General features: G+C 64.2%; 1 protein-coding gene across 3 annotated transcripts in view; it reads right to left on the bottom strand.

Moving 5' to 3' along the window:
* Window positions 1–12,097, bottom strand: part of LOC122373478 (muscle M-line assembly protein unc-89-like) — a 56,235-nt gene that overhangs the window by 13,973 nt on the left and 30,165 nt on the right. For all 3 annotated transcript variants that reach the window (XM_043351582.1, XM_043351580.1, XM_043351583.1), the window contains 19 exons: window positions 11,931–12,042; window positions 11,488–11,697; window positions 10,839–11,027; window positions 10,400–10,583; window positions 10,081–10,265; window positions 9,715–9,873; window positions 8,505–9,463; window positions 8,140–8,348; window positions 7,712–8,005; window positions 7,351–7,514; window positions 4,262–4,390; window positions 3,874–4,026; window positions 2,729–2,909; window positions 2,079–2,260; window positions 1,546–1,815; window positions 1,176–1,353; window positions 801–934; window positions 514–612; window positions 54–207 (listed from right to left, as the gene is read on the bottom strand). In XM_043351582.1, coding sequence (XP_043207517.1) covers window positions 54–207; window positions 514–612; window positions 801–934; window positions 1,176–1,353; window positions 1,546–1,815; window positions 2,079–2,260; window positions 2,729–2,909; window positions 3,874–4,026; window positions 4,262–4,390; window positions 7,351–7,514; window positions 7,712–8,005; window positions 8,140–8,348; window positions 8,505–9,463; window positions 9,715–9,873; window positions 10,081–10,265; window positions 10,400–10,583; window positions 10,839–11,027; window positions 11,488–11,697; window positions 11,931–12,042 — 4,145 coding nt within the window. The remainder of the gene's footprint in view (window positions 1–53; window positions 208–513; window positions 613–800; window positions 935–1,175; window positions 1,354–1,545; window positions 1,816–2,078; window positions 2,261–2,728; window positions 2,910–3,873; window positions 4,027–4,261; window positions 4,391–7,350; window positions 7,515–7,711; window positions 8,006–8,139; window positions 8,349–8,504; window positions 9,464–9,714; window positions 9,874–10,080; window positions 10,266–10,399; window positions 10,584–10,838; window positions 11,028–11,487; window positions 11,698–11,930; window positions 12,043–12,097) is intronic.

The raw sequence follows: 12,097 nt of genomic DNA on the forward strand, positions 1-12,097 counted from the left end.
ACCCATCCGTACCCATACAGACCCCTCCCTACCCCTGCAGACTCCCTCCGTACCTGTGTAGGCCCCCTCCAGGCGGGCCGTCTCGCCCTGGCGCACCATCTGACCCTGCAGCGGAGTCAGGAAGCGCGGCGGCTTGGCCGGCACCTTCTTCTCGACCCGCTCCGCCACCTCGCCGCGGTGGACCTCCTCGTAGGTGGTCCGGTGCAGCTGAGGGAGGTCAGGTCAGGTCAGGTCAGTGTGGACCTCCTCGTAGATTGTGCGGTGCAGCTGACTGCTGAGGACGGAGGATGTCTGCTGAGGTAAGGTCAGGCTAGCGTCAACTATCAAACCAGTTGGGTCATATTCACAGCACATTTCATCAGACAAAAGACGAGCAAAATACATCAAGCTTGGGGTAGAAAAGAGCGTTTTAGCTTCAGAGGCCTTCCCTGGGTACAGCCAATGGCAAGCCATCACAGCACTCACTGGTCGTCCCTCTGTTGAGTCCCCCCCCCTGCCCCTACCCCCTCGTACCGGCTCCTCGGGAGGAACCGCGATGCTGGAGTGCACCTCCTGACTGCGCTCCTGATCCTGCTCCTCCGCCGGCTTCGGTCTCCTGCCACCGTTAATCACCTGAGGGCAGGGACAGAGTAGGGCACTGCTGAATGCTGATAACTGGTAAGTGGCTGAATCGATGTGTCATCGTGAGGAACTCGATGTTTCTGCGCAAACAAGGAAAAAAATGCATGAAGTGACTAGTAGACAGCTCCGTTTCCAGCCCATGGGACGAGGAGGTGGCCGTTTCACGGCCCATCCCGCACCTGCGTCTGTTCGTGGACCTCAGTGTGCAAGGTTTTCTTCATGGTGAACGACTTGGCCGTCTGGCTGTTGGTGGCGCCGCCGGAGAGGGCGATCATCTGGCTGACGGTGGGCGGCGGCAGGTCGGACACCGGCTCTGTGGACGACGGACACCGGTGGACCGGTCAGCGACGGAAACGAGACCGACAGAGTAAACTAACGTCAGCGACGAGTGGAGCGGTCAGGGACGGAAACGAGACAGAGTACACACCAAAAACAGGACTGACGTTTCACGGCTAACCGATCGCCAGAGCCATTTCCGTGTGTGGCTACCTCCGAAAGACATCTGGGCCCAGCCCTGCAGCCACCCCAGCCGCTGATTCCCGCGCTTCGGCTACCTTCGACGGAGAGCTGGGCCACACAGGTGGCCTTTCCGATGTCGTTCTCGGCGATGCACTTGACGCGTCCGCAGTGGTCGAGCTCTGCGGACCGAATCCTCAGCACGTGGTGCTGGCCCTCCGAGGAGACGGAGAACTTCTCCGAGGGCAGCGGGCCGTCGTCAAACAGCCACTGCACCTGTGACACGGCACACAGACAGGTATCAGTCAGATCAGGACTGGAGGGAGAGGAGGAACGGCAATGACTGCAGATACGGAGCTCGTCCCCAAATACGACATGTAACATTGACGGACACCTGACCATCTACCCGCGTCCCGCAGCCTCCGGAGTCCAGCCTGTGGAGTATGCAGTCCCCCAGCGTCCACTAACCGTCGGTTTGGGTTTGCCGTCGATGATGCACTGGTAGAGCACGTCATCTCCCTCTGCCACGTGTTGGTCCTTGAAGATCTGCACGAACACGGGCGGCTGCATGGGCGGCGGCGCGCGGAACTGCACCGGCTGCGGCCGCGCGCGAACCGTCACGTGCGCGAAGCAGCGCGCCTCGCCGGCTCGGTTGGAGGCCACACAGATGTAGTTACCGGCGTGCTGCGGCAGACAGGAGCCGATCTCCAGCCGGGCGCGGCCCCCATCCAGGGAGAGCTGCGGGAAGATGGGGGGGGGGGCGGGGTCAGGCACTGCCAGCTACGTATGCGAACAACGGGCCCGTCTAGGGGGGACTGTGGACAGACGGACGCAAGGATAGGTCAGGGACTGTGAGAGCTTTTGTCAGGGAATATATTCTTCACAGGGGGACCATGGGCTGCGAGCTGGTGTGAGGTAAAACATCCAGCCGGGCACAGAAGGTCAGAAAGTCCCACTCAAACACTCCCTTCCAATGGGAATCCACTGCGGCCCGGCCGTACCTTGACGCTCTCCGTGGATCGGATCTCCCGGCCGTCCTTGAGCCAGGTGACGGTCGGCGCCGGCGTGCCGGTGACCTCGGCCTCCAGCACCTCCTGCTCGCCCTCCCGGGCACTGGCGTCCGTCAGCAGCCGGGTGAACTTGGGCTCCTCGGTCACCTCCTCCGGGGTGGGGGTGCGCGGCGCTGTAAGGGGCCAGGGTGGGGGTGAGTTAGGACTCCTCAGTCACCTCCTCGAGGGTCGGGGTGCGCGGCGCTGTAAGGGGCCAGGGTGGGGGTGAGTTAGGGCTCCTCGGTCACCTCCTCCAGGTGGTGCGCGGCGCTGCGGGCAAAGGGGTCGCCGGTCAGGATGGGGATATGTCGTACTGCGAGGAAGGGAGCTCCCATCGTAAAGTGGATGTTTCAGGTCGTAAGCTGGAGTGGAGACTAGTTCAATTAGCAGCAAATAACAGTTGCGTTTTGACATTACCAAAAAAAGTTATCTGTTGCCCCTAACTAATAAACGAAACCAAAACACCTTCGCTCCTCAGATATTCAATAGGTCCTCTCCACCCTGAAAAGTACAGTGCCAGCCCACCGCTCACCGAACACATTCATGTAGCAGCGCGAGCTGACCTCCCCACCTCTCCCCTCCCTCCTCCCAGACACTCTCACCGAGCACGTTGAGGGCGCAGCGCGAGCTGGCCTCGCCGGCCGAGTTGATGGCCACCACCGAGTAGGGGCCGGCGTCCTCTGACAGCGCGCTGTTAATGACCAGCGTGCACCGGTCGCCGTGGAACAGCAGCTGGTAGTCGCGCGACTCCTTCACCGGCAGCTCGCCGTGGTACCAAATCACCTGTCAGACAGAGAGGGTCGGTACTACAGCAGCTGGTAGTCGCGCGACTCCTTCACCGGCAGCTCGCCGTGGTACCAAATCACCTGTCAGACAGAGAGGGTCGGTACTACAGCAGCTGGTAGTCGCGCGACTCCTTCACCGGCAGCTCGCCGTGGTACCAAATCACCTGTCAGACAGAGAGGGTCGGTACTACAGCAGCTGGTAGTCGCACGACTCCTTCACCGGCAGCTCGCCGTGGTACCAAATCACCTGTCAGACAGAGAGGGTCGGTACTACAGCAGCTGGTAGTCGCGCGACTCCTTCACCGGCAGCTCGCCGTGGTACCAAATCACCTGCCAGACAGAGAGGGTCGGTACTACAGCAGCTGGTAGTCGCGCGACTCCTTCACCGGCAGCTCGCCGTGGTACCAAATCACCTGCCAGACAGAGAGGGTCGGTACTACAGCAGCTGGTAGTCGCGCGACTCCTTCACCGGCAGCTCGCCGTGGTACCAAATCACCTGTCAGACAGAGAGGGTCGGTACTACAGCAGCTGGTAGTCGCACGACTCCTTCACCGGCAGCTCGCCGTGGTACCAAATCACCTGCCAGACAGAGAGGGTCGGTACTACAGCAGCTGGTAGTCGCGCGACTCCTTCACCGGCAGCTCGCCGTGGTACCAAATCACCTGTCAGACAGAGAGGGTCGGTACTACAGCAGCTGGTAGTCGCACGACTCCTTCACCGGCAGCTCGCCGTGGTACCAAATCACCTGTCAGACAGAGAGGGTCGGTACTACAGCAGGTACCAAATCACCTGTCCGAGGGGCAGATACTACGGCTGTCCAGAGTGCATTCTCACCCAGAAATATCCAGCCTCCCGCAGTACTCCCGTACATCAGGCTCGGGCTGGTTTAAGTCCCGCCGTACCCCGGGCTCGGGCTGCCCCATGGTCAGTGTTTCAGTTACCCCCCCCCCCCCTCCCCGTACCTCTGGCTCTGGCTGGCCGGTGATGACGCAGTCGAGCTGCGCGCGCTGGCCGCGCTCCACAGTCAGGTCTCGCAGCTGCACCTCGACACACGGCTTCACCGGCTCCGCGTCACTGGCAAACTCCGAGTCGGACGTCTCGGTCGGCAGACGGCCCTGCCGAGGGTGGAAACGATAGAGTTTAGTTGTTTGGAGCGACAAAAGGATCCTGGATGTCAGTGTCACTAATTATCAAATACTCAGACCACGTAAAAACTAGGCCATGCAGTACATTCGGTGAAAACCAACTTGTGACAAGTATCACCATCTTGCCTGGGTACCATTGACTGCCAGACTCACAAAAACAGGCTGCTTACCCTGACAAACGTGACACTGCCACACTGACTCGTACCTTGACGGAGACGTGGCACTGGCAGCTGGCCTCGCCGGCCTCGTTTTTGGCCACGATGACGTACGTCCCGGCGTCCTTGGGGAACGCCTCCGGGATGGTGAGCGTGGCGCGACGGCCGTCAAAGGTCACCTGAGGTCACAGGACGGCAGCGGTCAAACACATTGACACACTACACAGAATCGGAAGTTTCCAAAGTCGCTAAGACAGTTCCAGGCATTGGAGATTTCCTGAGACGGATAAGTGACCTCGTTTAAATTCAAGACCCCACTGACCCGGGTAGAGTGCCCCTCAGACCCCACACTGTCCCGTGCGCCCCGCCTCTCTTGTGACTGGCCCGGGTGTGGTACCCCTCCCGCCACTGACCCGGGTGTCTCGTCCCTCCCGTCACTGACCTGGGTGTCTCGTCCCTCCCGTCACTGACCCGGGTGTCTCGTCCCTCCCGCCACTGACCCGGGTGTCTCGTCCCTCCCGCCACTGACCCGGGTGTCTCGTCCCTCCCGCCACTGACCCGGGTGTCTCGTCCCTCCCGCCACTGACCCGGGTGTCTCGTCCCTCCCGCCACTGACCCGGGTGTCTCGTCCCTCCCGCCACTGACCCGTGTGTCGCGTCCCTCCCGCCACTGACCCGGGTGTCTCGTCCCTCCCGTCACTGACCTGGGTGTCTCGTCCCTCCCGTCACTGACCCGGGTGTCTCGTCCCTCCCGCCACTGACCCGGGTGTCTCGTCCCTCCCGCCACTGACCCGGGTGTCTCGTCCCTCCCGCCACTGACCCGGGTGTCTCGTCCCTCCCGCCACTGACCCGGGTGTCTCGTCCCTCCCGCCACTGACCCGGGTTTCTCGTCCCTCCCGCCACTGACCCGGGTGTCTCGTCCCTCCCGCCACTGACCCGGGTGTCTCGTCCCTCCCGCCACTGACCCGGGTTTCTCGTCCCTCCCGCCACTGACCCGGGTGCCTCGTCCCTCCCGCCACTGACCCGTGTGTCTCGTCCCTCCCGCCACTGACCCGTGTGTCTCGTCCCTCCTGTCACTGACCCGGGTGTCTCGTCCCTCCCGCCACTGACCCGTGTGTCGCGTCCCTCCCGCCACTGACCCGTGTTTCTCGTCCCTCCCGCCACTGACCCGTGTGTCTCGTCCCTCCCGTCACTGACCCGGGTGTCTCGTCCCTCCCGCCACTGACCCGGGTGTCTCGTCCCTCCCGCCACTGACCCGGGTGTCTCGTCCCTCCCGCCACTGACCCGGGTGTGGTACCCCTCCCGCCACTGACCCGTGTGTCTCGTCCCTCCCGTCACTGACCCGGGTGTCTCGTCCCTCCCGCCACTGACCCGTGTGTCTCGTCCCTCCCGCCACTGACCCGGGTGTCTCGTCCCTCCCGCCACTGACCCGGGTGTCTCGTCCCTCCCGCCACTGACCCGGGTTTCTCGTCCCTCCCGCCACTGACCCGGGTGCCTCGTCCCTCCCGCCACTGACCCGTGTGTCTCGTCCCTCCCGCCACTGACCCGTGTGTCTCGTCCCTCCTGTCACTGACCCGGGTGTCTCGTCCCTCCCGCCACTGACCCGTGTGTCGCGTCCCTCCCGCCACTGACCCGTGTTTCTCGTCCCTCCCGCCACTGACCCGTGTGTCTCGTCCCTCCCGTCACTGACCCGGGTGTCTCGTCCCTCCCGCCACTGACCCGGGTGTCTCGTCCCTCCCGCCACTGACCCGGGTGTCTCGTCCCTCCCGCCACTGACCCGGGTGTGGTACCCCTCCCGCCACTGACCCGTGTGTCTCGTCCCTCCCGTCACTGACCCGGGTGTCTCGTCCCTCCCGCCACTGACCCGTGTGTCTCGTCCCTCCCGCCACTGACCCGGGTGTCTCGTCCCTCCCGCCACTGACCCGGGTGTCTCGTCCCTCCCGCCACTGACCCGTGTGTCTCGTCCCTCCCGTCACTGACCCGGGTGTCTCGTCCCTCCCGCCACTGACCCGGGTGTCTCGTCCCTCCCGCCACTGACCCGTGTGTCTCGTCCCTCCCGCCACTGACCCGTGTGTCTCGTCCCTCCCGTCACTGACCCGGGTGTCTCGTCCCTCCCGCCACTGACCCGGGTGTCTCGTCCCTCCCGCCACTGACCCGGGTGTCTCGTCCCTCCCGCCACTGACCCGTGTGTCGCGTCCCTCCCGCCACTGACCCGGGTGTCTCGTCCCTCCCGCCACTGACCCGTGTGTCTCGTCCCTCCCGCCACTGACCCGTGTATCTCGTCCCTCCCGCCACTGACCCGGGTGTCTCGTCCCTCCCGCCACTGACCCGGGTGTCTCGTCCCTCCCGCCACTGACCCGTGTGTCTCGTCCCTCCCGCCACTGACCCGTGTGTCTCGTCCCTCCCGCCACTGACCTGGGTGTCTCGTCCCTCCCGCCACTGACCCGGGTGTCTCGTCCCTCCCGCCACTGACCTGGGTGTCTCGTCCCTCCCGCCACTGACCCGGGTGTCTCGTCCCTCCCGTCACTGACCCGGGTGTCTCGTCCCTCCCGCCACTGACCCGGGTGTCTCGTCCCTCCCGCCACTGACCCGGGTTTCTCGTCCCTCCCGCCACTGACCCGGGTGTCTCGTCCCTCCCGCCACTGACCCGGGTGTCTCGTCCCTCCCGCCACTGACCCGGGTTTCTCGTCCCTCCCGCCACTGACCCGTGTGTCTCGTCCCTCCCGCCACTGACCCGGGTGTCTCGTCCCTCCCGCCACTGACCCGTGTGTCTCGTCCCTCCCGCCACTGACCTGGGTGTCTCGTCCCTCCCGCCACTGACCCGGGTGTCTCGTCCCTCCCGCCACTGACCCGGGTGTCTCGTCCCTCCCGCCACTGACCCGGGTGTCTCGTCCCTCCCGTCACTGACCCGGGTGTCTCGTCCCTCCCGCCACTGACCCGGGTGTCTCGTCCCTCCCGCCACTGACCCGTGTGTCTCGTCCCTCCCGCCACTGACCTGGGTGTCTCGTCCCTCCCGCCACTGACCCGGGTGTCTCGTCCCTCCCGCCACTGACCTGGGTGTCTCGTCCCTCCCGCCACTGACCCGGGTGTCTCGTCCCTCCCGCCACTGACCCGGGTGTCCCGTCCCTCCCGCCACTGACCCGTGTGTCGCGTCCCTCCTGCACGGGCCGTCCGTTGTGCAGCCAGCTCAGCTCCGGGTGCGGCAGACCGGTGACCTCACACTCGAGCCGCAGCTTCTGGCCGGTGCGCGCCATGACGTTACTCAGCGGACTGCAGAACTGGGGCTTCTCGTACGGCACGCGCGCTGCCGACCAGAGCGAGGGCGAGGGTCAGTCAGCTCGGGGCAGGTGGATGAGACGAGATGGGTGAACGCAAGCAGGGTGCTATTCAGGTGCAGGTCAGCGTTTTACAAACCCCAGAACGATCCAATCAATAGAGCGTGTCAGTTTTCCTGCAGTGCCTTATCCTGCACCCGCCCTCCCCGGCTGAGGGAGCACTCACTCTGGATGCGGACGGTGGCCGAGGTCTGGTCGAAGCCGAGCGCGTTGGCGGCGCGGCACACGAAGACGCCCTGGTCGCGCGGCTCGGCCGCCTCGGCGCGCAGCGTGCACTGGCCGTTGTTGACGGTGGTCAGGTAGCGGCGGTCGGCGTCCACGCTGGCGCCGTTGTGCAGCCAGCTGACCTGCGGTGTCGGCGAGCCGGACACGGTGGCGTGCAGCACCAGCGGACGGCCCGGCTCCACCCGCAGGTCGCGCAGCGGGCGGCTGAACGCCGGCGACTGGCCGCGCTCCAGCTCTGCCGCCGCAGCAGAAAAATAACATCAGACTCGCGTGAGGAATAGCCATGTATCAGGCGCCCCAGAGTCGCACCCCACCTCTCCTCTCCCCAGCCCACCCTGCCCCCATCCCCCGGCTCTCCCGGTGCCGTACCGCGGACGGTGAGCCGGCCGCTGGTCTCGGCCACCCCGGCGGCGTTCTCGGCGCGGCACGTGAACACGGCGCTGTCCTCGACCAGGGTCTCCTCGATGAGCAGCGAGCACAGGCCGTCGGCCGTGCGGCTCAGCTCGTACTCCGAGTTGGCGCCGCACGGCCGGCCGTCCTTGTGCCAGGTGACGGTCGGGGCCGGCTCTCCGGACACACTGTATAACAGAGGGAGGTACAGTCAGAATGGACAGAGGAGGGGGGCGGGAGCAGCCGCTGGGGTCAGTAAAAGTAAGCCATGTATGAACGATAGCCACTTGTCATTGCCGATATCCACCCTCGCCAAGACGCCCCACCCCGCCCCGGGTACGTACCGGGCCTGCAGCACGTGCCGTTCGCCCTCCGGTACGGTGCGGTCCGTCAGGGGAACCGTGAACACGGGCGGTACGAGCGGAGCGGCCGGCGGTGGCGGCGGCTGGGCGGAGCGCGGCCGGCGGGCGGCCGTCACCGGCTCCTCGGCGGCCGGCACCTCCGGGGGCGGGTCCGTGAGGCACGGCTCCGTGCCGGCGTCCACCACCGAGACGCCGCTCTCCTGAGTCGAGGCGTCCGCCGCCAGAGTCACCTTCTGAGTGGCCGCGTCCGTAGCCGCCGTTTCGTTCTGGGTGGCCGCGTCCGCCGCCGACGTGGAGTCCTGGGTCGAGGCGTCCGTCCCCATGGTGATTTTCTGTGTAGAGACATCCGTTCCCACTGTCGTGTTCTGCGTGGAGGCGTCAGTGCCAACAGTGACGTTCTGGGTTGAAGCGTCGGTTCCCATGGTGATTTTCTGCGTGGCGGCGTCTGTGCCGCTGGAGACCTTCTGCGTGGCCGCGTCCGAGGTGCTCACGGGGAGGTCCTGCGTGGAGGCGTCCGTCCCGGCCGACACCTTCTGCGTGGACACGTCCGCCACCAGGGCCACGTTCTGAGTCGACACGTCCGTGCCGAAAGACACCTTTTGGGTGGCCGCATCCGTGCCGAGCGACACCTTCTGCGTGGCGGCGTCCGACGTCCCCACGGGGATCTCTTGGGTCGCCGCGTCGGAGGTGCCCACCGCGATCTGTTGCGTGCAGGCGTCGGCGGTGGCGGCCGTGGCGCGCTGCGTGGACGCGTCGGCCGTGCCGACGGCCATCTCCTGAGTGGCGGCGTCCGAGGTGGCCGGGATCTCCTGCGTGGCGGCGTCCGCGGTGCCGACGGCCGCCTGCTGCGTGCCGGCGTCGGCCGTGTGCACTGCCGCCTGCTGGGTGGCCGCGTCGGCCGTACCGACAGGGACGCCCTGGGTGTACCTGTCCACCGTCACCTGGGGCGGCACGAACACACAGGTCAGCGGTGAGACGGGTGGGAACAGACAGACGATGCCATTTATGTAAACTGTGTGACCAAGAGACAGAGTGATAGAGCTGCCAGCAGATGACACTCAGTGCGCGCCTTATTCATTCTGGTCTGTCACCGCTGTCCATTGCTAAGCAGCTCGGCAAAGTGACGCATCTTTGTCACTGGCCCGGTGTTCACCACTGACCCCACCGCCCGGCCTCCCGCCGCAGTACATACCTTGGTGACCTCTGTGAGTGTCTCAGTGCAGACGTCCACCTTGGGTACGACCAGCGGCGTGATGGGCCGCGGCATCTCCTGCAGCGCCAGCGCGGCCGCCTCCGCCGCGCGGCGCGCCTCCTCGGCAGCCGAGGCGGCGGCGCGCGCCGCATCAGCCTCCTGCCGGCCGCCGGGGAAACGGACCGGATCAGTGGAGGGACAGGGTGGGGTGCAGTGCAGCATGGAGGTTAACGCCGGGCGTATACCGAGTTAAAACTGTGCGACAACGAACATATCAAGCCACGAACATCCTACTATCGAGCCTGACACCGGTCACGCTGCCCACCGGTCCCTTCCTCCGCTCCGCCTCCGGCCGTGCCGTCTGACCTGCTGCGCGGCCCTCATGTCGACGGCCAGCTGGTCGTTGTGGCGGCGCAGCTGCTCCCGCTCCGAGTCGGCCTGCTCCAGCTTCTCGACGAGCCGCTGCAGCTCGTGGCGGACCGTGGTCAGAGAGTCCACCATGTCGCGGTGCTGCTGCGTCACCGTCTGTACACGCTCCGGCTGCGGGGTGCCTGAGGGAATGCGACCAACGGTCACACTGGCACCAGTCTGACGTCCAAGCGAGAACCAGCATACAGAGAACGAAACCGTCCTCTTAGTCAGAGAGTTAGCTAATCAGCCAGACCCCTCCTTCTCTCCCTCTCACCATACAGCTGCTCGGCCATCACGGAGATGGTCCTGAGCCGCTCCTCCTGGCGCTGCTCGCCCGGCGAGAGGAACAGGTTGATCTCGGTCCTAAGCCGCTGGGCCTCCTCTGGCGAGCGGATCTGGGTGGTCTTTCGGGCGATGTCCACCAGCAGTTTGCCGCCCTCCTTGTACCAGTCCTCAGACTGCGCCACACAATAACCCAGCCGGTCAGGTGCCGTCAGTGGGACCGAGATATGACAATATAATCACGCGAAACTAGCAGGGCTGATGTGTTCAAGCCACTCACTAATTACAGCAATCAGCATTAATGGGGATCATAATGTCGGTCATAACTAAAGAAACATACAAAATCGAGTCACATTCCTGTCACAGGTGTTAGTCACACGCTGCTCTCCCTACCCATGTTCCAACGTCCCCTCCGTCCCCGGTCCTCTCACCTCCTCGACCAGTTTGAAGTACTGGATGGAGAGGTCGATCAGCTTCCGGTTGTCGCCGACCTGCCGGTGGAAGGAGGACCACTTGTTCTGCACCGTCTCCAGCTCCAGATGGACCCGCTCCGGCTCTGGCGTCCCGCCGAGGAACCCCTCCGCCGTGCTGACGAAACTCTGGATCTGACTACCCGTGTTCTGCAAAAGGCAGAGAGAGAGAGAGAGAGAGAGAGAGAGAGAGAGAGAGAGAGAGAGAGAGAGAGAGAGAGAGAGAGAGAGAGAGAGAGTCTCAGGTTATTGTTCTTGCAGAAACATGGTCACACGTATAAAAAATGTACCCACGGTAGGCGTGAGCCATGGATCGTATCGGATAGCATAGAGGCAATACCTACGCAGAGATAGTACGTACGCAATCGGTCAATGTCACGGAAACTCTCCGACAGTCATTGAGCGATATGGTGTCCCGTCACTGACCGATATGGTGTCCCGTCACTGACCGATATGGTGTCCCGTCACTGACCGATATGGTGTCCCGTCACTGACCGATGTGGTGTCCCGTCACTGACCGATATGGTGTCCCGTCACTGACCGATATGGTGTCCCGTCACTGACCGATGTGGTGTCCCGTCACTGACCGATATGGTGTCCCGTCACTGACCGATATGGTGTCCTCGAAGTTGCGGAAGGCGCGGCTGGTCTGCTCGGCCTCCCGGCGCGTCTCCCCGTACTGCCCCCTCATGGTGTCCAGCTGGGAGCTCAGCTCTGCCAGCTGGCCGTTAATGGCTCCCAGCTCAGAGTTGAAGGCCGTGGAGGCGGCCTGGCGCTCCAGCTGCTCCCGGCGAGAGCTCCACGTCTGCTCACACTTGGTCTGAGGAACGGGCGGTAGGGGAGGGGCGAAATAAGCGGTAATGGTGTGCGACGAAAGAAGAGGCGGAAAATTGGAAAACATTGACAAAAAAGATCCGAGTGCGGCTCATAGACTATTTTGACCATTTGCATACAAAATTGATTTCGTTCAGACTTCCGAGTGTTCCCTAGATGAATGACTGTAATTAGCACAGCGAAGCAGCCCCCCGGACAGCCGCTGCGGCCGCGCCTCACCGTCTGCGTGTCCAGAGCCGAGCGCAGCTCCCTGATGTCCTGAGCGGCGGCCGCCGGCGGCTCCACCTGGTGGACGCGCTCCTCCAGCCGCTCCAGCTCGCCGCCAGCGAACCTGGTGGGAGAAAGAAGAACTACGCGTCAATAATATCCCTCCCTATCACACTCTC

This window comes from Amphibalanus amphitrite, unplaced genomic scaffold (assembly GCF_019059575.1).
Source record: "Amphibalanus amphitrite isolate SeventyFive unplaced genomic scaffold, NRLGWU_Aamphi_draft 001502F_arrow, whole genome shotgun sequence".
Taxonomy (NCBI): domain Eukaryota; kingdom Metazoa; phylum Arthropoda; class Thecostraca; order Balanomorpha; family Balanidae; genus Amphibalanus; species Amphibalanus amphitrite.